Here is a 26,172-nt window from a genome sequence, read left to right as displayed (position 1 = left end):
GAGGTATGACTTGAACATTTGCTGGTTAACAGAGTTACAGAAACACTGTTACATCAATTACAGTAATTAACCAGAGATGAAGATGAATCACAGGGACCCTCTTTGCCAGCCAAGTCTCAACCTAAGTGCTGAGTAATGAGCTGCTGGTGGGGACGGGATAGCGAGAACTGGCTAGACTGAGAAAAGGATGCAGCTCTCATCTTCCAAAATGTGTGCTGGGTTCTCAGAAACACAGAATTCCATCCTGCCTCGGCTTCCCCAGAAAAACCCTGCCTCATACAGCTTGCCCTTCAGGAAATAGGACAGTTGCCAACAAACACATCTTGGCTGTATTCCCAAGGTATTTTTTTTTCTTAAGTGGAGTTAAACTCTTTCTGAACCTGAAAGAATATGACCCTGAAGGAAACAGAGCCTGTCCCTGAGATGAAATGCACAAACAGGAAAAAAAACCAGAGGCAGTGCTTCAGCATCTTGCCCACCAGGTCAGAGAGAATTCATGACCCACCTAGTAGTCAATTGTGTTGGAAATAGTTCTTTAGAATGGGGGAAAAAAAGATTTGAGAGAAACGGCTGTATATTCCCAAGCTCTAACTAGAAATCATATTACATACTCCACCGGGATAAGAGCACTTCACTTAATGTCGCTTAAAATCACTCTAGTGTGGGAACCAACTGCTACTTTTTCAATTCACTTTTTATTTACAGAAAGTAAAATTTATTCTTTTTGGTGCACCATTTTATGAGTTTTGACAAATGCATAAAATCACGTAACCACCACCACAACTGATAGACGGAACGCCTCCATCACCCCCACCCCTGCAAAATCCCCGTATGCTGCCCCTTTGTGGTCAACCCACTGCAGCCCCACCCTCAGTCCCTGGCGACCACAGATCTGTTTTCTGTCCCTGTAGTTTTGCCTTCTCTAGAGAATCTCATATACAGGGGATCCTACAGTAAAAAACAAAACAAAACAAAAAAGTAAAATTCTTTTGAGTCTGGTTGTTTTCATGCATTTGTGATCCATCCATGCAGTTGTGTATATGAGCATTCATTCCTTTTTATTGCTGTGTAGTATTCCATTGTGTGGACGTACCACAATTCGTTTATCCATCCTCCACTTGCAGGACATTTGGATGACTCCCAGTTTGGGCAATTATAAATCAAGTCACCATAGATGTTCACATACAGGTTTTTGTGTGAAAATTAGATTTCCTTTATCTTGGGATTGCTGTGTCATATGCTAACCCAACTGCTAGTTAATCTCCAGAAAATATAAATGTCCCGAGAGTGCAAGGAGCCTGGAAACATTTCTGTTGCCTCTAGGGTGAGAATGCTCTTCTCCAGGAATATTGTTTTCACACAGCATGGGTCTGGGAGTAAACGTCCATTCTAGCTGGGATTGGGAACTCAGGGTGTGAACTCTGATGCCTTCAGTCCAGTGAGTTCAGAAAATCACTTGCCCATTTTTGTTTTAGGCCCTAAGTCAAGCTAAACCAAGACACTTCCATTTCTTTTCTTTTTCCCATCAACTTTTGTATCTTAAAAGTCTCATTAAGATTTACGCATAAATAGATATTGGGATTTTTAACTGAATGAAATAAATTTCAGTAGAAGTCTGATCATTTTTCCATTTGAATTTTTAAAATATATGCAGTCCCCAAATTTGAACATTAAATGTGAATTTATGTGATTATATTCCCAGAAAGCTAAAAAAAGTCTAAATCACCATAATTACATATTCCCTATTATGTCTCAACTCAAACATAAATGTTGATGATTTGTCTTCAAAATGATAAATATTTTAAACGTTTCCTCTTTTCTATCACAGTTGAACACCGCTGAGTTAAATCCAGTGACTGTTAGATTGAGGCTAAAGGTTTGCTGTTTGTAGCAAAGCTAATGATTTCTATCTTGCTTCAATTGAATTAAGTTTATGAGACCTCTATTTTTATCTCTAATATCAGCTTATTTTATTTTTCCATTTTCCACTTGTTTTTCTAAAATAATAAGTGCAAAATGCAATTAAAATATGCAAATAATGCTGCTGACGACACCGCCATTGCTAAACACAGTATAAATAAAGTGGTACGAGGCTGGTGCATATAAAAGGAGGCCTGGGAATATCAATATTTAATGTTCAAAAATACAAGTAGTGAAAAGGTGAATATTTAAAGATTTGGAAACCCTTGGAAACATACTTGTGCTGTTTTGCCCAATTCCAAAAACAAACGGTCTTATTTTAATAATTTTGTTAAGGTACAGAAAATGAGTACACGCCACCTGATTAGTCCCATAACGTCAAATGACACTGGAGTCAACAAAATAATTTAGACAATTCTTGTCACTAGTTCATTTACTCATTCAACGTGTAATGAAAGTCTGCTCTGTGCACTGTGGCATCAAAAGACACACTCCACACCCTTGAACCGCTTACTGTGAACTGGAGGGGATGGAAAAGTGAGGTGAGGGCTGTGAAGGGACATCTACCCACAGCAGAGTGTCACTCGAAGAGAGGTGACATCTGAGCTGACTCAAGTGAGCCCAATTGAGGGAGGAGAGAGTTCCAGACAGACACCACAGCATGGAGTTCAGACACGGCTGGATGGAGCTGTGTGCCGGGGAGGGGGGAAGATAACAGTAGAGCCGCATGTTAGCTCCTAGGGCTGCTGTAACACACACCACAAACCGGGAGGCTTAAGACAACAGAAGCGGGTTCTCTCACAGTTCTGGAGGCCAGAGAACAAAATCAAGGTATCAGCAGGGCTGGTCCTTTGGAGGCTCTGAAGGAGAGCCTGCTCCCTGCCTCTCCTAGTTGCTGGTGGTTGTGGGCAGCCCTTGGTGTCCTCGGCCTAGAGACCCATCAGTCCAATCTCTGTGTCCATCTACACCTGTCCCCCTCCTCCCTGTGTGTCTTTGTGTCTCAGTCTCTTCATATGACTTTCTTATCAGGACACCAGTCGTGGGACTTAGGATCCACCCGAATCTAGCAGGACCTCATTTAACTTGCTTACATCTGCAAAGACCTCATTTCCAAATAAAGTCACCTTCACGTGGGGTGTGGGCGTTAGGTTTTTGGGAGACGCATTTAACTCACAAGAAGAACGTTCTGCAAACCACAGCCCACCCACCCACCACCTTTTTGCTGTTGTTGTTTGTAAATAAGTCTTATAGGGACACAGCCACCCATCTGTTTACACGTCACCGAGGGCGGCTCTCCCACTTCAACGGCAGAGGTGGGTCCTTGGGACAGAGACCACAAGGCCTAAAACACTGACTGTCTGGGCCTTCCAGGAGAAGGTTGGTGACCCCTGAGCTAGAGAGAAACTGGTAAAAGGCTGATCATGAACTGCCTTGGGAGTGAAGCTAAGAACTACGAACTTGACCCCGAAAACTCTGGGGGATGCAGCCCGGTGTTGAGAGAAAGCGTGCAAAATGGGATGGAGAAGTGGCAATAAGAAAGTGGAGTGGGCGAGGGATTTGCAGGCCCCGATGAAACATCTCGGTGATTAAAGAAGGAGAGAAGTTGGGGAACAGGCAGTGGAGGGCGGAGAATGAAATGGGGAATTTTGTGATTTCAACAGAGTCATTGTTCTGGGTTATGAGAAGATGAAGGAAGATGCTGGGGTGAAATTGAAGGGGAATTGTTGGAGTGGTGGGGAGGGGGCCAGGGGGCCAGATGAGCATTGTCATGGTTCTTAGAAATGCCGGGAACAGCGATGGTGGCGAGGAACACCATGAGTCAAGGGCACGTTGTCCCCAAAAGGTCTACAGCAGAGTATTTTCCTTCCCGAGGGACTAGTGTCCATAATTCAACTGCTGCAACCCCTGTGCACAGATTGTGTGATCAATGTGGATTCTGCTGTTTGATCCTTGTAGCAACTTAATAAGGTATGTGCACAGCCTCAGAATGAAGGCTGTAATCACTTTTCCATAGGTTATGAATTATGAAGTTGGCTTCCCATCACAAATGCTGTCAAAGTTTTTTGGCTTCAAAACCAATTAAAATGATGAATAGCTGTGAAAGGAACCAGAAGTGCATTTAATCTTTCTCCAGAACAGTGGGGGATCCGTCCTTTTTTTGTGTCACATTTCACATAGGCTGGGAACATAAAATTGGTCTCATTCAAAGGTAAGATTCAAACAACTTCTTCGTGAAAGGGAACTGATCCACTTCGCTTTTTTCCAGCCATAAACACTGAGATATTTACGTGCCTCGTCATCCTCTTTGCTTATCTCTCAAGATCACAGCACTCTCTTTCCATCTTCTCCTCTTAGCAAGGTTATCCTAAAAAGAATCACCAAAGCAGAGATTAGCTCTTTGAAGCAAAAAGGGACAAGTGAGAAGGGTGCTGACAAGCTTTTGAGTTTGATTTATTACCGATTTGAAACTGCGTAACAATCCAAAGCCTTGGGGTCCCCACTCCCCATCTCTCTGCCATTTACTATATCTTAGGTCTTAATGCTCCGACTCAGTTCCAAGGGTGTTGGGACAACCAAAGTGCTCAGTCTCATAATTTTTTTCTTTATTTTTTATCATAGGAAAGAACTGTAGATGCCATGCACTACAGAAAGGAGAGAATGAGTCTGAATCAGAAGTTCTAATTTTTAATACTAACTCAACCACTTCTAGCTGAAAACCTTGAGCAAATTACATAACCTCCCTGAGCCTTGGTTTTCATATCTGTAAAATGAAGGTTACAATTCTCAATTCTCAAAACTGTTGTGAGACAAAAACAAGGCCCTACTACAGAGCACATGGAACTATATTCAATATCCTGTGATAAACCATAATGGAAAAGAATATGTATATATGTATAACTAAGTCACTTTGCTGTACAGCAGAAATTAACACAACACTGTAAATCAACTATACTTCAGTAATTTTTTTTTAATTTTGAAAAGGAAAGAAAAACTGTTGCGAGGCTCAACTGAATTCAATTTGTGTTGAATTATACACACACTTAGTTTATACATAAAACTGACAGGTGTATGTGTAATAGCAACAGACTCCTGCGTGATACAGTTATTATTCACAGAGCTATGCCTTTGACAGAAGGAAAACATTGTGTAAATGTGTTTAAGACAAAGTCTCCAATAAATAATATTTGGACAGAACAACTCCTTCGAAGAGGTGACTCAGCTATCAGTGAACTCATCTTTGCTATTTTTAGGGCTGGGAAAAAGAGAAGCAGGTGATGCTGAGGTTGTATAATCGGTCGCACGGGGAGGGTACTCAAAGGTAGTGGCCTTGACCTCGGCAGCCATTCCAAGGCAAGCAGAGCCTTCAAAGAGGAAACAGAGGAGCAGCTTTGAGCATCTCTGCAGCATCGTAGGGCCCCCAGTCACAGGAGACGGAAACACAAATTGACTTGTACCTGGCCCCCTTGACAGTGCAAATTCAGACCCCAGAACTGTGTCTCTCTCTCCTCGTGCTGATTTATAGGGTTGCTATCGCAGGGCCTTGACAGCACACTCAGTCTTTGTGGAACTGTGCAAATCAGGCCCGAACTGCCTTTAGCCAGCCGCTCCCGACCCCTTCAATCTCCCACCCGGGGAGGCCCGTAAGAGCAGCTTCTTGAGCCCATTTTTTGGCTGCCCCCCTTCTGTCTGGGGCCCTAGAGCGCGATCGCTCCCCTTACCATCTTATTACATCATTAAGGCTAAATTCAACTGCCTTTCTTAAACCCCCATCTTTCTTCTCCTCTGCTGGAGTGGTGGGCACTAAACTGATGAAGGTTCCTATCACTGCCCAGAGCTGCCTTTAGACAACTTGCTCAAGGTCACCTTTGCCACTGTGGGGGACACAGAGAGACCTCAGCAGTAAAGGCTGTGGAGGAATCCAGCAGGGCTGGCCCAGAGCTGGGAGGACTGGCCAGTTCTAGGGTACTCGCCTGCGTGAAGGTCAGGAGCTTGGATTGGCTCCAAGTTGAATCCATACGCAGATTCGGACTGTGATGCCAAGGAAAGACCGAGCACCGAGCACAGAATCTCAGCATCCCTGCGTTACCTGGGTGCACCCTCATTTTTACCGAATCCAAATTAGATCTTGCTATACTGTTCACTTTAGCTTGTCTGTACCATTTGTTAGGATCCAGGAAACATATCATTTCTTTTCAGGAATAGAGGCAAGGCATAGAAATAGGTATGTAGCATAATATAAACACATTGTTTAATGTTTTAACTCCTATTGCTGTTAAAATGGCTTGGCATTTAGTTTGATTATAATTGCATGTATTTTTTAAGTTTTGACAGAAACTTTATTTTAAGCGGTAGGAGGCAAAAATAATTCAAACTTTAATATTCATCAAAATTTATCTAACAGCAGGAGACCCTTCACTCTGAATTTTACTCTCCTTCCTTGCAGAATCAACTCCCCACTGCCCCAAGAGCCCTCACCTGCCAGGAGCACAGGGAATCCAGTAATATTGTGCATAATAGCCACACTTTATCTTGCTTTCTTTTGTTTTCTTTGGTTCATCAGGCCTTCCCTTCCCAACCAAAGGAACTTACTGCAACAGCTCTGTTCTTAGAACTGAACTCCTCCATAGAAAGAACTTCAGCCTAAGAGATGCCAGGAAGTTCCTGATGCTCCCAAAATACCACCCTTCAATCTCTGCTATTAGAGGTTGAGAACTATAGCTTTTTCCAATGTCCATGCTCTTCTGTTAAAACGAATAATATTGGGAAGGGCAGTGTACTGAACTTACCCATGCTAAAGTATGAATGGCTTATCAAATTCAATTTCTTTCTGTTATAGAATTTAGGAAGAAGAGGGAGGAAGGAAAGTAGGAGATTAAGGGGAAGTGAACGGGCCAAAGGCAAACATGCACTCGTTTTATAAATAAATCAGTGTGCACACATGAATTCCCTGGAGATCCTGCTAAAACTCAGATTCAGATTCTGCCAGTCTCGGGTGCAGCCTGAAGTCCTGCAATTCTAACAGTTTCTCCGGTGATGTCAGTACTTCTGGTCCACACACCACACCGTAAGCAGCAGGGGGGCCAGAACTTGAGGAGTGAACAGAGATGTCAGCTCAGTGGTTCTCGACCTTGTCTCGTCAGAACCCCTGAAGAGTTTTTGTGTCCTTTTTTAAACTACTGATGCCCAAGCCCCACCGCAGATGAATTAAATCAAAATCTAGGGGTCACTCAAGTATTCAAATTTCTTTTTTTTTTTTTTGCGGTACGCGGGCCTCTCACTGTTGTGGCCTCTCCCGTTGCGGAGCACAGGCTCCGGACGCGCAGGCTCAGAGGTCATGGCTCACGGGCCCAGCCGCTCCGCGGCATGTGGGATCCTCCCGGACCGGGGCACGAACCCGTGTCCCCTGCATCGGCAGGCGGGCTCTCAACCACTGCGCCACCAGGGAAGCCCAAGTATTCATATTTCTAAAAGCTCCCCAGTTTATTCTATTGAGCAGCCTGAGTTGAGAACCACTGTTAGCCAATAAATTCATTGGAACCTCAGGTGTCAGTCCCTGGCTGATGTATTAGCTTGTGAGGGCTAAAGGCAAGATACCCCAGCCAAGGGCATCTTCTTCTCCAACGGGAACTTGCTATTGCGCAATGCCTGGTAAATAGTTGGTACTCAGTAAATACGTGTTCCATGAAAAAAATAAATGAGCGGCCGAATGCATGAATGATTGAACACCTTCGAAGGCCAACAGTCTACAGACTGTCAAGGATTGAATTCACAATGTTGAAATGACAACTGACAGGGCTGAAATTTGAAGACAGAAAGTTTTTTCCGTTACTCTTACAAATCCCCCAAATAGATACTCAGTTCTCGAGCCCCTGTTAAGGGTGGACCTGCTGGTGACTAGAGGAGTCAAAGCCATAAACATCACCATCTCTTTATTCCAGTGTTTCCCAGTCAGCCACCAGTCATAATACACTTTCACAATTTTTGCTATCGGTGCTATTACTTACCTAGCATGTTTCCTTAAATTGACTCACTTTTTTCACACAGATGGATGTATTTTAAAGGGAAACTATAAATCACTGTTTCAAATAGAAAAACAACCAATATCCCTCAACATGTATAGAAGTACCTGTCAAAATAAATACAGTGAAGGCAACTCAAGCTGGATGTTGCTGCCTGCCAACACTCGCCCCTGTCAGATAAGAAGATGGATTAGCAAGGAATAGGGAGGAATTAAAGACACGGGTGCACTTAATGGAGGCTTGTCGTTGGCACAATAAGAAGGATCGGAGGGGTGCTTTGCAAGGAGTCACAGTCAAGTTCTGCAATGCCAGGTATTGAAGGCACCCCGTGCAAGCACCTCAGGGAACACCATTCCCAGCCAATGAAGTTCAAGTTGTACCCGGAAACCCAAGGGTCACCAACTAGTGCAGATGGGGCTCTGGAGCAAAAAAGGAAATATTTCCTAGATCTCAGTTTCTGGGGAATCCAGTCATCCATGTGATTTGTCTGTAAACAGGGTGATGTTTGTTTTCCTACTTCTAAGAGGAACAGCATCATCGACAGAGAAAATCAGAACATTGCTGTCAAAAGCAGGGGAATTAGCTTTCTCTTTGGAGGCATATTTGTTGGTTTAAGCCTTGGATAGAAAAGTCACTAAATAAAACCATGCTGTTATCAAATGAATGGATCAGACAAAGGAAGAGATGAGCTTCCCAGCTCTTTAGTGAGGTGTGTCCCAGGGTCGGGAGGTAAATTCCTATCTCAGTTCATATGCTTAGATTTGGACAGAATGACCCATTGACATTTCAGGGAATAAACCCACTGAATTATTCTTTTTTATTTGCTGGTTGCTTTTCTTTTAAACAACACACGCAGAATGTGACATTGTGATTCTAATGCAGAGGCAAGGCTGAGGAGTTAGGGGAGAGGCCTCCGGGACCAGACTGCCTGGTCTAAGTCCCTGCTGTGCCCCCTTTTTATCTGTGTGACCTCAGGGGAAATAGTCAACCTCTCTGTGCCTCCCTCAGTCTCCTTGCTCCTTGAATGAGAGTGATAATAAGAGTACTACCACGTAAGGACATCGCAGGGAGGAGCAAACGCATACGAAGCATCTAAAAGAGCCCCTTGCACAAAATAAGCACTCAATATGTGTTACCTGTTGTTATTATTATGCCAGAAAAATACACAAAACAAAGGCAATGCAATGAAATCTGTCTTCCTTCCACCCCAGGCCCTGGGCCTCTCCCTAGACAGAAAGCAGTATAAAAAGGTTCTTGTGTATCTTTCCAGAAATACTATGCGTTTACCGTCAAGCGTGTCCTTCTCTTCTATGCTAATGGGGGCTCACCATGCACTCTGTTCTACACGTTGTCTTTTTTACTTAATATTTCTTGGGAAGGAGTACATTGCAGGCCATGTACCTTGTTCTTTGCTGGGACTGCAGTTTTGCACCATCATTGATTTACGTCATCCCCCATGTGGGACACAAGCCATTTCTGGTCTTTCACTTTTACAATCATGCTGCCGTGAACACATTTAAACACAAATCTCTCACATACGTACGAGTATACCTTTAGGAGAGATTCTTACAGGTGGGATCGCTTGGTCGAAGAGTCTGTGCATCTTTTATTCTGATAGATATTGCCAAATTTCTCTCTGAAGACATTACACCAATTTGCACACCACCTACCTATGTACACAAGTATGTCTTTCTTCTCAAACTCAGGATAATATTTTAAATTCATGAAACAAAATGCATAGGATAACCAAGGAAAAGCAATTATATTGAAACAGTTATCAAAAGATTAAAAATACACTTTTGCGAAACAGTATGTATCCCTCTTTATAAATGCGTTAAATAACAAAATCTAGTGCCAGGTAGGAGTGAGTAGAAAAGGTATCTCAGCAAATCTGTAATAGCTTTAACGCGAATACATACACCAATGTGTATGAAAGTACACATTGGTGACAAGCTCTCAGGTACTGCTAGTAATATTGTGGCCTGTAGTCCACATCCATAATTGAAGGAAAGGCTAAATTTGAGTTGTCAGCTGGTGAAAAAAAAAGATGTAAATTTTTTTCCAAACAAGTGTTGGACCCTGTCTCAGAGTCAGCGCTTGGAGGTTAATCACAATGAGTGGCAGCTTCTCCTCCATGCATCAGTTCAGCCCTAGGAATTCATGCTTTTAGGGCAGCTATTAAAATTCATGAGTGGGAACTGGCCTCAATCTAGCCTAAGACAGGCTTCGTTGGCCTTCCAAAGCTGTAAGACGGGCTAAGAAGACGCGAGCAGGCAGAGATAGCTCTAAAGCCATCCAGAGGGGCTGGCTTGGCCGTGTCTTAGAGGTAGTAAGTGCCCCACTTCTGCCTTCAATGTATCTGCTCTCTTACCCGCACAGGGTTTTGGAGAATATTAAATAAAATAAGAGAACGTAACCTGCTTTGAAAAACTTAAAGGCACTCTATTAACTTAGGGCACTGTGGCAACCATTAGGGATTTATATTATTATTACCTCCTGTTATGTTTAGTTCTTAGAACCTCCCTCAGATCGGCTGATAAGAGTGACATTAGGGCTAAAGGATGGAGCCGCTCAGCTTTGGAAACTAAAAAGCACAGCGGTCCAGGACGTGCCTTAGGCTTGGTGGTACCTTCCCGGCCTGGCTATCACGCTCCCCTTACCCAGAGAGTAATTCAATGACTAGAGAAGTTGCTGGAATGTCTAGGAGCAAGAAAGAGGTGATGGTAAGGAGTGTCAAAACCACAGAGAACACTCCATCCCTGGAAAAACACATGACTCTGGAAATCTTAGTATAGAAGAAAGGTTTCAAACAATTTTCTGACTGTGCATCTTTTTGTGTGTGTGTGTGTGCTGGAGAAATGTTAAATTTCATTAACTTTTACAGTCAGACTTAAGATGGACATAAATCCCTTTAATGCTGGTTTTAGTCAAAAATGAGCTGAACATGATCATTAAACCAGTGCACGTGGGAGAATTATTTGAGGAAAATCAAAATAGGCACAGTTGGGAAATTTCCGCCGTGACCGTATTAAGTGCAAGTAGATGCAAAGCAAAATCCTTTCGGCTCTGGTGGACTGGGCCCTTTTGCTGCTCAATTTCCATACAGAGGAGCTTTGTTCTGGGGCAATATGGTTGCAGTCTGAGAGCCTATCTGGGGAAGCTCATTCCCGCTTCATTAGTCCGTGAGCACAGTGCAATTTCAGCTAATAACGTTACACAGCTCCTAGCTGGGTTATTTGATTAAATGTCTTTAGGAAAAGTAGCAAGTTGGAATAAAGGGACATATGCAATGTACTTTCTTGTTCTGAGTGCCTATAGCTGTGGAATTACATTGGCAACGTATCCTATGCCATGCTGTACCCATAGTCACAAACTCCTATTGCCTGAGATATTATGTGAGTCTGGTATTACCTGACATCTCACAGGGGCCGCGTTGTCTCCCTGGTTCAATTTCTCTGCGGTCTGAGCTTGTACACGACTGTAACTAGGAGACGCATTTCTTGCCGTGGCTCATAGACATGCTAGTACTTAAGTGCATTCTTGTGAAATTGAAAAAAGCACCCCTTTCCGGTGGGTGAATTGGAAAACAGCACCTTCTTCTGGGCAAATAGATTAGAAAATGTGCCCCCTTCTGGGCAGACAAATGAGAAAAGGTGGCTCCTCCGGGCAGGCGGACGGATTAGTGTTTCAAGCCCCTCCCCAGGGCACAGGCTTGTGAGTCCAGCGCAGCCCCTCATTGCCCCCTTTGGGCGTGGCTGCTTGTGAAGGCATGACCTGCACAGCTGTGCAAGGCAGCCCTGATTAAAGATGTCACTTGCCTCCTAGAGGCGTGGGATAGGGAGGGTGGGAGGGAGATGCAAGAGGGAGGAGATATGGGGATATATGTATACATATAGCTGATTCACTTTGTTATGCAGCAGAAACGAACACACCATTGTAAAGCAATTATACTCCAATAAAGATGTTAGAAAAAAAAAGCCACTTGCCTAATTTTATAGTCAGACCACAGAGTTTGCTCCTTAGTGCTCTAAAAAATTCAATCACACCGACGGACCTTTATGTTAAATACATTGGTCTATTCTGAGAGCCTGGTATTGTCAGAATGTCAGAGCAACATCAGTTTTAAAAATGAAAGATGGGTGAGTCCTTGTGTAGCAGACACCACATGTGCCCATATCACCTGGGCACATGCCGTTTACTGCAAACACCTGCCAAGGGTGATGTTCTGACCGTGGGCACGGACAGGATAATTGTAGATGGAAAGACAGATGAACTAGAGGGTCGGTGCCCCTAGGACTAGCCTTCAACCCAAGATGGGCAGAGGGGCGGTGGGGACAATGGTGGGGCTTCCCCGCCATCCCAGCGGGATGCCCTCATGGCCTTCACAAGTGGGCTGAGCCCCCATTTCTGGGCACAGGAACACCTGATAACCTACTTTTGATTGGTGTGAGGCCCAGGACAGGTAAACTTCAAACTCTTAGCAACATAGTGAGGTTAGTTCCTAGGAGCCTCCTAGGAAGGCAGGACTGGGTGAGATGCTGTAGCGCAAGCCTCAGGCTATCAGCAGGCAGCCTGGGCGCCCAAAGGCCCAGGAAGTCAGTCAAGCGTTGAGGAAGACTTTCTATAAAATAGAGTAAATATTCTAAGATTGGTAGGCTTCTGCCACAACTACTTAAGTCTGCTATTGCATTGTGAAAGCAGCACTACGCAACCCATAAACAAATGGACACGACTATGTTCCAATAAAACCTTATTTACAAAAACAAGTGGTGGGCCAGATTTGGCCTTTGGGTCATATTTTGTGACTCTTGCCGTAGGTGATGAAAGAAAGTAGAGGACACAAAGGCAGAAGAAAGAGGTGAGACATCATCCACGGTGTGCTTGCTGGCCCACATCCCTTACGTCCTTTTATCCTCACAGCAACCAAGCAGTTACTGCTTTATCATCTGCATTTTTTTTTTTTGCGGTACGCGGGCCTCTCACTGCTGTGGCCTCTCCCATCGCAGAGCACAGACTCCAGACGCGCAGGCTCAGCGGCCATGGCTCATGGGCCCAGCCGCTCCGCGGCATGTGGGACCCTCCCGGCCGGGGGCACGAACCCGCATCCCCTGCATCGGCAGGCGGACTCTCAATCACTGCTATCATCTGCATTTTAAAGATGAGGAAAACCTCGGTTTCCAGAAAATAAGAATATTGCCAAGACCAAATAGCCTGGGTTCAAAACCAGATCTGTTTGATTTAATGCCTCTCTTCCTTCCCCTACTTCAAGCTGACACCTGCAGATACGTCTGTCTTGTGCTACCCAGCAAGGAAAGTCCACTTGTCCCAGAGGCAGTAAATTCCAGATTTGGGGGTTAAGGGTGGCAGTGCTAGAGTTAAGTTCACTCCCAAGGGGCTCAGAAGCTCCTCTGAAAATGTTAAAGCAACAAACATGATTGCCAGTGGGTCCACCACCAGCTTCCAAGGTGAGACCAGCCATAGCATCAGACAGGTGCCACGTCAGCCTGCGCCTTTGATGGCAGCACCTCAGATATAACGGAGTCAGAAGATTTCATGAAAATAAGTAAGTCCCTTGTCCTTACTTAGCCTAGTGTGCGGGCAGGCCATCTGATGGGAGAGTGCGCAGCGCAAACAACATCCAAAACCGTAATTATTAAACTTCTTTGCTGAGAGTTAATCTAGCCTTTCTTTCTGAGTATGCATTCAAGTGTTCAGACACTAAGCCTTAGAAATACTAATTGCTAGAGGGATTTTTTTCCCCTGCACTCAACTCTTAAAGAGAAAATGAGCCATTATCAGAAGTTTCTTCTAGAAATAACTTCCAGGGATGCCCTGAGGTCAGTTTGGATTCAGCCCAATCTTCCTACTTTCTCCACAATGGTACAATGATAATTCAAGTTCTTAATGGTGACTCTGAATCATCCTGATACTGAATCATCAATGATTAAATTATGTTTACTAAACAGCTAGTATTTTCTAAAAGAAAATAGACGAATGCATTTTAGGACGAAGTTACAGAATTCAAACCAAAACAAACCTCTGGCTTAGCCTAGGATACCAGAGCATTAAATCTACAAGACTCTACCTCCTCCCAATTGTCTATGTTAATGGATATTTTAGAAAATTCCCCTATAATCCAAGACCAATTTAATTTATTCCTGTACACAAACAGTTTTATGGACGAAGACATTGTAATTCAGATCAATAAATGACTCGTCGAGTTTGGGCTCTAAAAGTCTAAACAGAACCCTTGCAAAAAATCGCTCATTCTTCTTTCTTGCCATAAACCGTTGGATTTTTTGCCAGAAAATATACAGCCAAAGAACACCTGTTTGCCTTCCTTAATACTCAGCCTCAGCCTGGACTATTACACAAGGAATGAGCGTTAGTCATCAAATTCATCGTAAAGACAACGAATTAGAGTTCCTAAGTCCTCATCCAACTCAACATTGAGGTGAATTTGACTGCAGACAATACATGGTCTTTCTTCTTGCTGTGAAAGTGGTCTCAGAGTCCCATGGATTCTCAGGAACAAATTCTGCTGTCTGAACTCTCCAGTTCCTCCCCCTGCCCCCACCCACGTCGTGGCAAGCCATTTTCTCCAGAACCAGAAATCAGAGCTAAAGACCTTGGCCCAGACCGCAGGTTGTGAACAAGAAAGGTGAGCCAGGGCGGAAAGCTGGTGAAATAGGTCAATTGCTTAGGCAGCAAACACAAAGGTGCAGAAATTTCTGATTTTATTTTTCTCTAGTGGAATTTTTTTGGGGGAGCCTCTCACCATTGTGGCCTCTCCCGTTGCGGAGCACAGGCTCCGGACGCGCAGGCTCAGCGGCCATGGCTCATGGGCCCAGCTTCTCTGCGGCATGCGGGATCCTTCTGGACCGGGGCACGAACCCGCGTCCCCTGCATCGGCAGGCGGGCTCTCAACCACTGCGCCACCAGGGAAGCCCTTTCGTGGAATTTAATTTCTATCCAACAACCTGCTGGCACTGATGGTAGAAATTTGTCCTTGGCCAACACGGGTTTTGCTCCCACCCTCCTGTCTCCACCCTCAAGCTTCAAAGGACTAGCACAGCATCAAGAAGAGGCGGCGGGTTCCCAGAGCTCACGTCTCATCATCTGTCCACCATGAAAACTACTGCTGCATCCCCACCCCAATGGCCTTGGTCATCACTTCACGCAGATCCTGCCTGAACCCTCACTGTTGGGACCCTTGGACTTCCTAGGGCAGCTGGTTCTCTCTGTCGTGTTCTCACTAATCTCAGCCTCCCACACAGTATTCTGCTGCTTCCCATTCTGCAGTGAGCATCACAGGAACACGGAATGGGGCGTCCCCGAGTCCCTCAGCTAAGGCACCTCACGGAGGTACTTCTGGTCCTCAGCTCCACGCCCCTGTCCTGGGATGAGTCCCAGACCTCTCTGAGGTTGGACATCCCAACACACCCCCTTCCCACTCCAAGAACACAGCTCAGAAGAGAGAGGTCGCGCTCAGGGCTCCCTCTGAGGGCCCCACAAGTGCTACTCAATAAATTTTCTATTCAATTCACCTTAGACTGGGCCATTTTAATTTCTTCTACAGAGAAACAAACCAGGCCTAGCAAATAGTCTTCCAGATCTATCACTTAACTTTCAACCTCAGCTTTGAAACCCCAAAGAAAAACTATTAACTTGTGTTCCTCTTAATATTCCAACTCCACCAGCTCTACCTAAGCATGCTCTTGTCTCAAAAATTCAGGGAAGATTGGGCTAATTGAACATACTTAGGGAAGACGAATAAGTTACTTTCAAAATAGTATCCCTCAAAAGAATTGAGATCCAAATAGCTCAAGAAACATCAAGAAAAAAAAAATATGCCAAATCTGAGAGGGTCTCCCAAAGACTGGGATTATAGCCCAGATAGAGAATTAAACTTTTAAAGGTGAATGAAGGTAGTTTGGGATCTAAGTAGAGAGGAGCAGACCTGGGTATTTGCCAATAATTATGGACAGTGGAGACAGGAACACATCCTCTCTAAAGACTAGGATTTGAAGGAAGACCTAGATTCTAGAACACAGGATAGCCATGTTCAATGCCCAAGATAAGTGACTGGTCCAAATTTTGAATAAAAAGGTGGGGGAGGGAAAAATGAGGAATTATTTTTCAATGGGTATGAAGTTTCTGTTATGCAAATGAATAAGTTCTAGACCTCTGCCATGTAGCAGTCAACAATACGGTATTATACACTGTAAAATATGTTCGGAGGATAGATCTCATGTTAAATGTTCGTACCAAAAAAAAAAGAAGGAGAAGAACACACAGACACAAAAGAACACAAGGAAATTTTGAAGGTGATGGGTATGTTTAGTACCTTGGTTGTGGTGATGGCATCATGAGTGTACACATATCAAGATGTACACATTAAACGTGTGGAATTTCCTGTATAAGAATTATACCTCAATAAAGCTAAAAACTTTTAAGTTAAAAAATTTTTAAACAAATTTCAAGGTGACTTCTGCCCCCAGCACATTTTTTTAAATAAATTAGTGTTACAATTCTGGTCATTCCAGCTACTGACTGCCCTTTGCCATCCAACAAATGGAAACAGAAACTCATGGAACTTGTCAATTTGCTCTTGAAATCAATTTAAGTGAATAGGTAATTGATTTCTGTGGGGAAAGACTCCCAGTGGGAAAAGTGGAGGTATTGGACTGAATAGAATTTAAACTTCTCATTGTATCTTGTAGCATTGAGGACTCCTGTTTGCAATTATCTATTTTTTGTGGGATTGATGTCTGTCCCGACAACCAGGCTGTAATTTACATGTGGGCAGGGATGTCACCATTGTAGTCCCATACTTGGGAAAGTCGCTGGCATATATTAGACTCAATGATATTTGTTGAGTGAATAAATGAGGTTGATATCATGGCCAACGTTCGGGGCTTGGGTTTAACACCCGTAAATGTAAAGGAGACAAGCCTCTGTCAGCCTGAAGCAGGGAGCTGGAGTGAGCGCTGCATAAAGTAAGAAAACTCTAGAGCCTGCCTCACTTGTGACATGAGAACTAGATCCTTCTGGCCATCAATGCAAGGAAGCTTAACGAGAGTCCTTGTTTCCAGGGGAGCCCCACTGACCCACAAGTGTCACTCAGCTTAAAATGGAGACAGTCCTGGGTAGCACAGGACGCAAATTTGCTAACCCTTTGAGGGCCTGGAATAGGATGGGATGAGGGAGCCTGGAAAAGAGGATAACAGGAGGATAGAATCCTCCACGGACGCACGTCTGCTCTGTCACCTCTTCAAGGGCTGGTCCAGAGAGAATGTTAACATAGCCCTCCATGGAGGGACCGTCCACGTAAGTCGGCTGCATCTCTCGGATCCTCTCGTGCCCGTGCCTCTGACTTTATGACCTAATGACACACCTTGTGTTTTGCAGAACGCCGAAGCAAGCTACGACTTCAGCAGCAACGACCCCTATCCTTACCCTCGATACACAGATGACTGGTTTAACAGGTAAATGGGGCCTCCTGAGGTGTCTGGGACATCAGGTGTGGGGTTTTATTTCGCTCTGTTGTGTTTTTAAGGCTTAAGTATCACCAGCAAAATGCTCTCAATGCCTTGCTAAATTATATGGTGATTTTTTTTTCCTTCTTTGTGGCTACATTCTCTAAATTCTTGATTTTTTTAATATGGCAACACTCCTCTAGAATTATCTCTTGACTATTTTGTTCTGTTGAACTAGGAATTATTTGCCACCTTATTAAAGATAAAAAGAAAATAGGAATAATAAGAAACCTTTCTCAACCCACCACAAGGTGATCGTAAACACATGGGTTTTACTTGATCTGTTGAAACTACTGCAGAGAGCTCTTTTGCCCCAGGGGTCTGTGTCTATATGTTTTTGAAAAATGTTTTTGCTGTAGCCTTATAACAGCTCGTGTAGTCCCTTTTGACAAAACAGTAAGCATAATTGGCAGAGGTTTGAGGTATTTTTTTAACTGAGGTATAATTAGTTTCAGCTGTACCACATAATGATTCCATATTTGTATATACTGCAAAAAGATCACCATTGTAAGTCTAGTTAATATCTGACACCACACATAGTCACATAAAAAAACTTTTTTCCTTGTGATGAGGACTTCTGAGATCAACTCTCTTAGCAACTTTCAAATATGCAGTACAGTATTGTTAACTCTGGGTTTGAAATACTTCTTGGCATCCTATCGTGCAACACTACCCAGTGAATGGTTCATCCAAAAGTGTGGTTTTTCTTCGGCCTGTTTTGCTACAAAACATGTAAACGCAGTCTCTTTCTTCTCCAAGTAAAATTCTTGCCTAAGTTGTTTATCACACGTAAGAAATATCAAGAACCTAGAGAACGGACTTGAGGTTATGGGGAGGGGGAAGGGTGAGCTGTGACGGGGCGAGAGAGAGTCATGGACATATACACACTAACAAACGTAGTAAGGTAGATAGCTAGAGGGAAGCAGCCGCATGGCACGGGGATATTGGCTCGGTGCTCTGTGACAGCCTGGAGGGGTGGGATAGGGAGGGTGGGAGGGAGGGAGACGCAAGAGGGAAGAGATATGGGAACATATGTATATGTATAACTGATTCACTTTGTTATAAAGCAGAAACTAACACACCATTGTAAAGTAATTATACCCCAATAAAGATGTTAATAAAAAAAAAAAAAAAAAAAGAAATATCAAGAAATTAAGGCACGTGGCTTGTTCAGTCAAAATTGACTCAGTTCTAAACCTAGTGCTTCCCCATTATTGATGTTTTTGAGTGAAGCTGATGAGAACGTATGAACTTCAATTAATGATATAAAAATATATTGTGTGTACAGCACTTTACTCGTTGCTTCTACTTCTCGTGACAAACTCGAGGTAGATGAAACAAATGCTGTCATCCTTAGTTTAGTGACAAGGAAACAGGCTCAGAAAAGTTGCCTGACCTCCCTGGACAAACAACCAGTAAATATCAAAGCCGACACTTGAACCCAAGCTCGATGAGTGTTTCTAAATCCAAATTGTACCCTTCTTTTATAAGCATCATCTTTATTATAAAAGACAGAAGGCATGATGACCAGAGAGCGGCCAGGGATGGGTCCTCACTGGACCAGGTAGCTTAGACTCTGTTCCTACAGTTAGCAAGTTGACCAGAGACTGAGTGGGGCACACACAGAGCACACAGGGCTTGGTAATTACAGAAAATGCAGAAAAGAATAAAGGGGAAAACACAATTCGAATTTGTAACATTTTTAAAAGATCATCGCTAATATCCAAGAGCACAGTTCACTCTCTATCAACGTCATCTGCAGCTTTAAAATCGTCATGCAGGATTTGGAAGTGTGCGTTTAGGGGGTGAGGGTGTATAAAAAAGGCCAGAGAACTTTTGACTTGAAGTGTCTCTTACTCACCTAGATCCTTGCATACCCTTAGCTGATAAACCATTTTCAGACACAGGGATGTGAAGTCATCAAATAGAAGTCACTAAGCCAGGGGCGAGACATAATTATTAACAGCAGCCTGGAACCTTGTGCTGAGAAGGACAATGAGGGTGGCCATGGCTTCAGCACCATCGGTCACCAGCTGTCCACATGCTATCAAAAAGGGCAGTAGCAACACGCGTGCCAGCTACTAGCTTTCTCTCTGCAGCTAGTAGGCACTAAATTCATCTTCAATGGATGGACCCAGGCACAAAAATATAACCAACAGAATGGTTCCCCCATCCCATTTTCTGAACCCAAACACAACCCCCCACAAGTAAGTTTCCCTGTGTGATGAGCTGTAAGAATATTCTTTAAACAAAAACAAAAGCAAAAATGGAGATGTCCTCTATCTTAAATAATTTCATTTACAAACTTGTTCTTGAAAGTTCAATTTTAAACTGGCTAAAATCCTCTAGGACTAATGAGCGCTTAGGGCAATAAAATTCTTTTTTTAAAAAAATTTATTTAACTTATTTATTTTTGGCTGCATTGGGTCTTCATTGCTGCGCGTGGGCTTTCTCTAGTTGCGGCGAGCAGGAAATACTCTTCGTTGCGGTACGTGGGCTTCTCATTGCAGTGGCTTCTCTTGTTGCGGAGCACGGGCTCTAGGCGCGAGGGCTCAGTAGTTGTGGCACGAGGGCTTCGTTGCTCCGTGGCTTGTGGGATCTTCCTGCACCAGGGCCCAAACCCGTGTTCCCTGCATTGGCAGGCAGATTCTTAACCACTGTGCCACCAGGGAAGCCCAGGGCACTAAAATTCTTCATTGCCGGAGGTAGAATCCCCAAGTGTCCAACTGCCTGAGACACAGTCATCGTGAGTCAGGCAAGTATGATCCTTGCCTCTTAAGGAACCAATGACTCAAGACACAGTGGCCGCTTTGACCCATAAGTGGGGTTTTTCACAATTATCAAGTCATTTTCAAAGATCCTCAGGCATCATGGCTTGACTGGACGGTACCACGGTTCAATTCACGGCCTCTCGAAACAAAACGACTGTTGTAAGTGATTATGAGAGGAAGGCGGGTCAAAGTTCAGGCCACAGCCCTGGGAGGATCTGTGGTCCGAAGAGTCGTGTCTGTCCTGGAGGTGGTCCCTGCTTGGCACAAAGCGAATTTGAAGATAGCACCGTTCCCTTGAGTGTAAGATAAGTTTATTAAAAATTCCCTCTTGGATGAATATTATGCCTAGTATTTCTCTCAGTATAACTAGGGGCTTGTAGAGGAAGGAAAGAGAATAAAAGGGGGTTTAAAGGAAATCTAATTGGCTGTGAGTTAATAATTGTTAAAGCTGGATGATGGTTACATGAGATTTCACTCTACTTTTGTCTATTCTGATATTTTCTATAACAAAAAGTAAATTTTAAAAGCATAGGACGTAAAAAGAGATAACCAGAACTGGGCCTTTAGCTTGGTCCTCATGAAATGATTCATTTTGGTGGTTAAGCTTCTGAGGAGCTTGCAGCGTCCCATGAGGAGGTGACAGCAGCCCGAATCACTACAGTGCTAAGTGTAGCTAGGGCTGAAATCATACAAGGAAAGCGAACACCTATTAATTACTATGTTTAAGGCACTGTTTTAGTGCTTTGCGTGTATTAATTCTCAATCTAACCCTCTGAAATAGGTGTGAACATTATTATCTCTATTTTGTAAACCGAAGCACAGAAAGATTAAGTAATGTGTGCAAGGTCACACAGTTAACAAGTGGTGGAGACAGGATTTGACACCAGTGAGGGGCCGTTACAAGCACTGCCTCATAATAAAGTGCTTTGGAGAGAGAGCGTGGAGAAATGCAAAGTTATCTCTGGCTGGGGAAACTGGGACAGGTTTCCTTGAAGATGTGGCATTTGGTCCGGGATTTGAATGAAGGTACTAGGTAGAGTTGGGAGGGGAGGGGAGTGTATTCTGGGGTGAGGGTACAATTTAGGCAAAGAAGCAGAGGCAGGAGGTACAGATGTGTTCAGGAGGTGTCCTGGATAACTGGTCCTGGAGTTAGAGACTGGTGCAGAAGGCAGCAATCTGAGAAGGCCTCATGGAGGAGGTGAGCATGAAAGGTTTGGACAGGTTGCTAGGAGAAGAGAGGAGAGATCTTGTGACTGGGTCGGAAACTGGGCGTGGGGCCTAGACAAGGACGATTCTCCCATTGCACTCTAGGAATGCCGCTGCCCAGAAGCTCTGAGAGCCTTGAGCACTTGCCCTTGGCTGGAGCAGGGTTTACTGCCCAGGCAGTCTCAGCTTCCAGCCTGCCAGTTTCTTCAGGTGTTCTCTTCTGGCCTTGGGCACCAGTCCCAACTCCCCCATCTTTGCTCAGCAGACTCGGGGCTCTTGGATAAGCTAGTTTCGGCACCGAAACTCCAATGAAGGGCTCCCCGAAGCTGACCAGCAGTGGGCTTGCTGCTGCTCTAGCCACACTACCTGCCACACAGGCCAGTTAGAACGCAGAGGCAATTCCTGCCCAGAAAAGGCCACGCTCTCCATCATTGGCTTCTCACTGCTGTGGAAAGTAGAAAATAAAACACTCTACCAGGGGCGCTCTCAAGAGCAAGCAAGGAGGACGTTCCCCTTGGTTGGGAAACTGAGTTTAATAGCCACGTGTCTCCCCTGGGCTTTCCTCACACTTTAAACCATCATATCTCCTCTCTGTGCTTATAGGTTAACTTGTTTTCCTTCACGTGTACGTTTCTTTAAGAACATACTTAAAACTCCAAGCCAAGGACTCCTCATGAAGGCAAACTTCATACATATGCAGAACAGCTTTTAGGGGACCTGTCTACTAGAATTCCTCGCCCTGTGCCTCATTTGATTTTGTAGGATTATTCCTTTTTCAGAGCAAGTGTATTTTTTCTACTGTGAACCATTTGATAATTGTATGCGGTATCTGTGCTCCGGGTATGTATTAGAAACACAGTTGAGAAATTTGGAAAAGGAGTGTAATTTCCTCCTAGCTTGCAATCAGAGAAATACAGACGACCAAGCAAAATAATAACGGCCACAGTAGCAACAATAACCCAGACTGCAAAAAGATAGAAAATAATACATATTTAATAAGCATCAATAATATGCAGCACAGCTGTAACTGATTTGCTATGAGGTATCAGGATCTAGTGTCACATTTTTTTCTGGCATTCAATAAATATTGACTGGCTGGTTGATGGATGGGTGGCATACTTTCTCAGCCATGCCAAGATGTTGAGTGCCCTTGACATCTGTCCATTTCAGAGCTGCCTGCTTCTCCCAAGGTCTGCAGCTCACACTTTGTCAATAATCTTGCAGCCTTGCTGGGTTTTAGGTCAATGTTTGGTGATGCACTGCAGATCTGTATTCCATTGCTGTGCTGCTGTCCATAACAATCTCTCTTGCATAGCATTTCTTTGACAGGCATACACCACTGAAATGTCATCCCCACCGTCGGCAATATTTACGGAGCATCACAGGGTGCAACATGCTCTATCTATTACGCCCTAAAGAGTAAGAGATTCTGGATTAAATGCGATTCCTGGTCACAAAAAGTTTACTATAAATTCAGGAAGAGAGAAGACATTTATTATTCAAGCAACCAAAATGAAGGGAAATATGGATAAATGGATACCAAGGACCGTCTGTCTCTATGTGGGCACGTTTGATTGATAGCATTAGTTAAACCTTCAAATAAGAACGATTTTCAGTGATTAACTTTTTTTAATTAAAAGTCATATTTCATTCTGAAGAACCCAATAAACAGGCCTAAAAAGAATATGGGGGGAAAATTGCTCTCTCTGGTTGGTTATTAGCACAGTGATGGAAACCAATACTTTACCCTGGGGACACGTAATGGCTTAGAAATAGACAAACATCTTTCCCTTCTGTCTTTATGGACTAATTCTGAAATTGCCTCCTGAATAACAAAATCCAAACTGCCTTCAAAGACCTAATCTAAGTTTTCTTTCATGTGAGCGTTGAGACTACCTCCTAAGCCGATACCAGCTCAAAGGTTGCTCTTTGCAATCAACCCCCTCTCTCTAGCCAATCCAGAGTACAGTGAAATCCAAGAGAGTTTAATTTTGTGAGCTCTTCTGAGCCACTGGAGAAATACCACAAAGTTGTGAGTTTTTAAAAAAATTTCTAGTCCGCTACCTGGATGACACAAGTTTTCATTATTTAAAATTTCCCCTTCAGCTAAAAGAAATAGACGTAACACAGATTTGGGGTTGTGGAGAGAATCATACAGATGGCAAAAGAAATATCTGTATGTTGGTATAATCATTTCTACTTTGGAAACTAATGTTTGCCATATGGGGGGATTTTATGGTCCTCAGGTGGTAATTATTCTTTTCTTAAGAGACAAAAATACAGTAGATTATAATGGACAAAGGTCCATATATTGATCGCTTGGTATGGAGTAAGTGATCCCTGAATCAGTTTCCCCTATCTGTAAAATGGAACTAAAGCTCCACCTTGGAGGTTTGCATGACGGACTAGAGGGACAGAACATGGACAATGGCTCTGGGGATTTTTATGAGCCAGGCCTGGAAGCAGCATACATCCTGTCACCCACATAACATCAGCTGAAATTCAGTCACTTGGCCACATGCACGTGTCGGGGATGCTGGGAAATGGAGCCTAACCAGATCCCAGGAAGAAAAGAAAATGAGCTTGGTTACCAGTTAGTATGTTCTGTCACCACCAAAAATCACGTGGCAAAGACAGTCCGTGTTGTAGAAGAAAACCTAAGCCAATGACCCTAACCAGTGAGTGAGCCAAAGAACCAGTGGAAGTTGGTTAAACCACTAAGTTACTTTTTGAATTAGTCAGGATTCTGCAGAGAAAAAGAACAAATCAGATATGTATATAAAAAGAAAGAGATTTGTTTATGGGGTCTGGCAAGTCCAATATCTGCAGGGTGGGCTGGCAGGCTGGAGACCCAGGAGAGACGAGCTGGAGTCCAAAGGCAGTGCTGGAGGATTTTCTCTTACCCAGAGAAGGCTGGTCTTTTTGTTCTATTCAGACCTTCAACGGATTGGATGAGGCCCACCCACACTATGGAGGACAATCTGCTTTACTCAGAGTCCACCCATTTAAATGTGAACCTCATCCAAAAAACACCTTCACAGGAACACCCAAAATAATGCTTAATCAAATATCTGAGCACACCAGGTCCCAGCCAAACTGACACATGAATTTAACCATCACACTTTTTATCTGCACATTTCTGAGCATCAGGAATACATGATATATTTTTTAAGATTTTATTTTTTTATTTGTTATCTATTTTATACATATTAGTGTATATATGTCAGTCCCAATCTCCCAATTCATCCCACCACCACCACTGCCCGCCCCTTTGCCACTTCCCCCCTTGGTGTCCATATGTTTGTTCTCTACATCTGTGTCTCTATTTCTGCTTTGCAAACCGGTTCATCTGTACCATTTTTCTAGATTCCAAATATATGCATTAATATACTATATTTGTTTTTCCTTTTCTGACTTACTTCATTCTGTATGACAGTCTCTAGGTCCATCCACGTCTCTGCAAATGACCCAATTTCATTCCTTTTTGTGGCTGAGTAATATTCCATTGTGTATATGTACCACCTCTTCTTTATCCATTAGTCTGTCGATGGGCATTTACGTTGCTTCCATGACCTGGCTATTGTAAATAGTGTTGTCATGAGCATTGCGGTGCATGTGTCTTTTTGAATTATGGTTTTCTCTGGGTATATGCCCAGTAGTGGGATTGCTGCGTCATACGGTGGTTCTGTTTATAGATTTTTTAAGGAACCTCCATACTGTTCTCCATAGTGGCTGTATCAATTTACATTCCCACTAACAGTGCAGGAGGGTTCCCTTTTCTCCACACCCTCTCCAGCATTTGTTGTTTGTAGATCTTCTGATGATGCCCATTCTAACCGGTGTGAGGTGATACTTCATTGTAGTTTTGATTTGCATTTCTCTAATAATTAATGATACTGAGCAGATTTTCATGGGCCTCTTGGCCATCTGTATGTCTTCTTTGGAAAAATGTCTATTTAGGCCTTCTGCCCATTTTTTGATTGGGTTGCCTGTTTTTTTAATATTGAGCTGCATGAGCTGTTTATATATTTTAGAGATTAATCCTTTGTCTGTAAATTCCTTTGCAAATATTTTCTCCCATTCTGAGGGTTGTCTTTTCATCTTGTTTATAAAGGTCATGCTTAAGAACAGGGTTCAGAAGCAGCAAACCTGTATCTGAATTCTGGTTTTGCCTCTGAACTGAGAAGTGACTTAGTACCCTGATGCTCAACTCCCTCTTCTTTAAAATGGGGATAATGATAGTTGTGAGAATTAAATAAAACAAAGCCTGCGGCACTCTCGGCATGGTGCCCACCCACGGTGGGTGTCAGTAAATGAGAGGTGCTGTATGCATGCTGCCCCGTCCATCTCTCCCTGAATGGAGTCACATAGAAATGCATGCTTTGGCTGGAAAGGGCAAGAAGGGTGGCGAGTCACTCTAGTGAAAGGTCAGCAATGTGGAAGAAGGGGCACAGTCTCTCTGGAGATGTGCCCCCTCCCCGAGTCAGAGCAGGTCCTCAGGATTTTCTCAGACATCTCAGCAGCCACCACGGCTGTAGGGAAGCCCCAGTGCAGCCATCATCAGGGTCCAGGCTTAAACCCCACCCTGCACAGGTTAACCTGGGATTGTCCCTCCAGCCTTGCTTGTCCAGAGTATCAGTTATCTATTGCCAAGTAATGCCACATAAAAAATCATCCCAGAAGTAGTAGCTTAAAGCAATAAGCACTGATATCGCT

General features: G+C 43.7%; 1 protein-coding gene across 2 annotated transcripts in view; it reads left to right on the top strand.

Annotated features, from left to right (window-relative positions):
• Positions 1-26,172, top strand: part of PCSK2 (proprotein convertase subtilisin/kexin type 2) — a 216,876-nt gene that overhangs the window by 144,537 nt on the left and 46,167 nt on the right. For both annotated transcript variants that reach the window (XR_009522214.1, XM_060032951.1), the window contains exon 6: positions 17,352-17,428. Coding sequence is in view for 1 of the 2 variants with exons in the window: in XM_060032951.1 (XP_059888934.1) it covers positions 17,352-17,428 (77 nt within the window). In the remaining variant the exon portion in view is untranslated. The remainder of the gene's footprint in view (positions 1-17,351; positions 17,429-26,172) is intronic.

The sequence above is a fragment of the Delphinus delphis genome, chromosome 15 (assembly GCF_949987515.2).
Source record: "Delphinus delphis chromosome 15, mDelDel1.2, whole genome shotgun sequence".
In the NCBI taxonomy this organism is placed as follows: Eukaryota; Metazoa; Chordata; class Mammalia; order Artiodactyla; family Delphinidae; genus Delphinus; species Delphinus delphis.
Note: the sequence above shows the minus strand (reverse complement) of the source record. Positions and strands in the feature narration are given on the sequence as shown.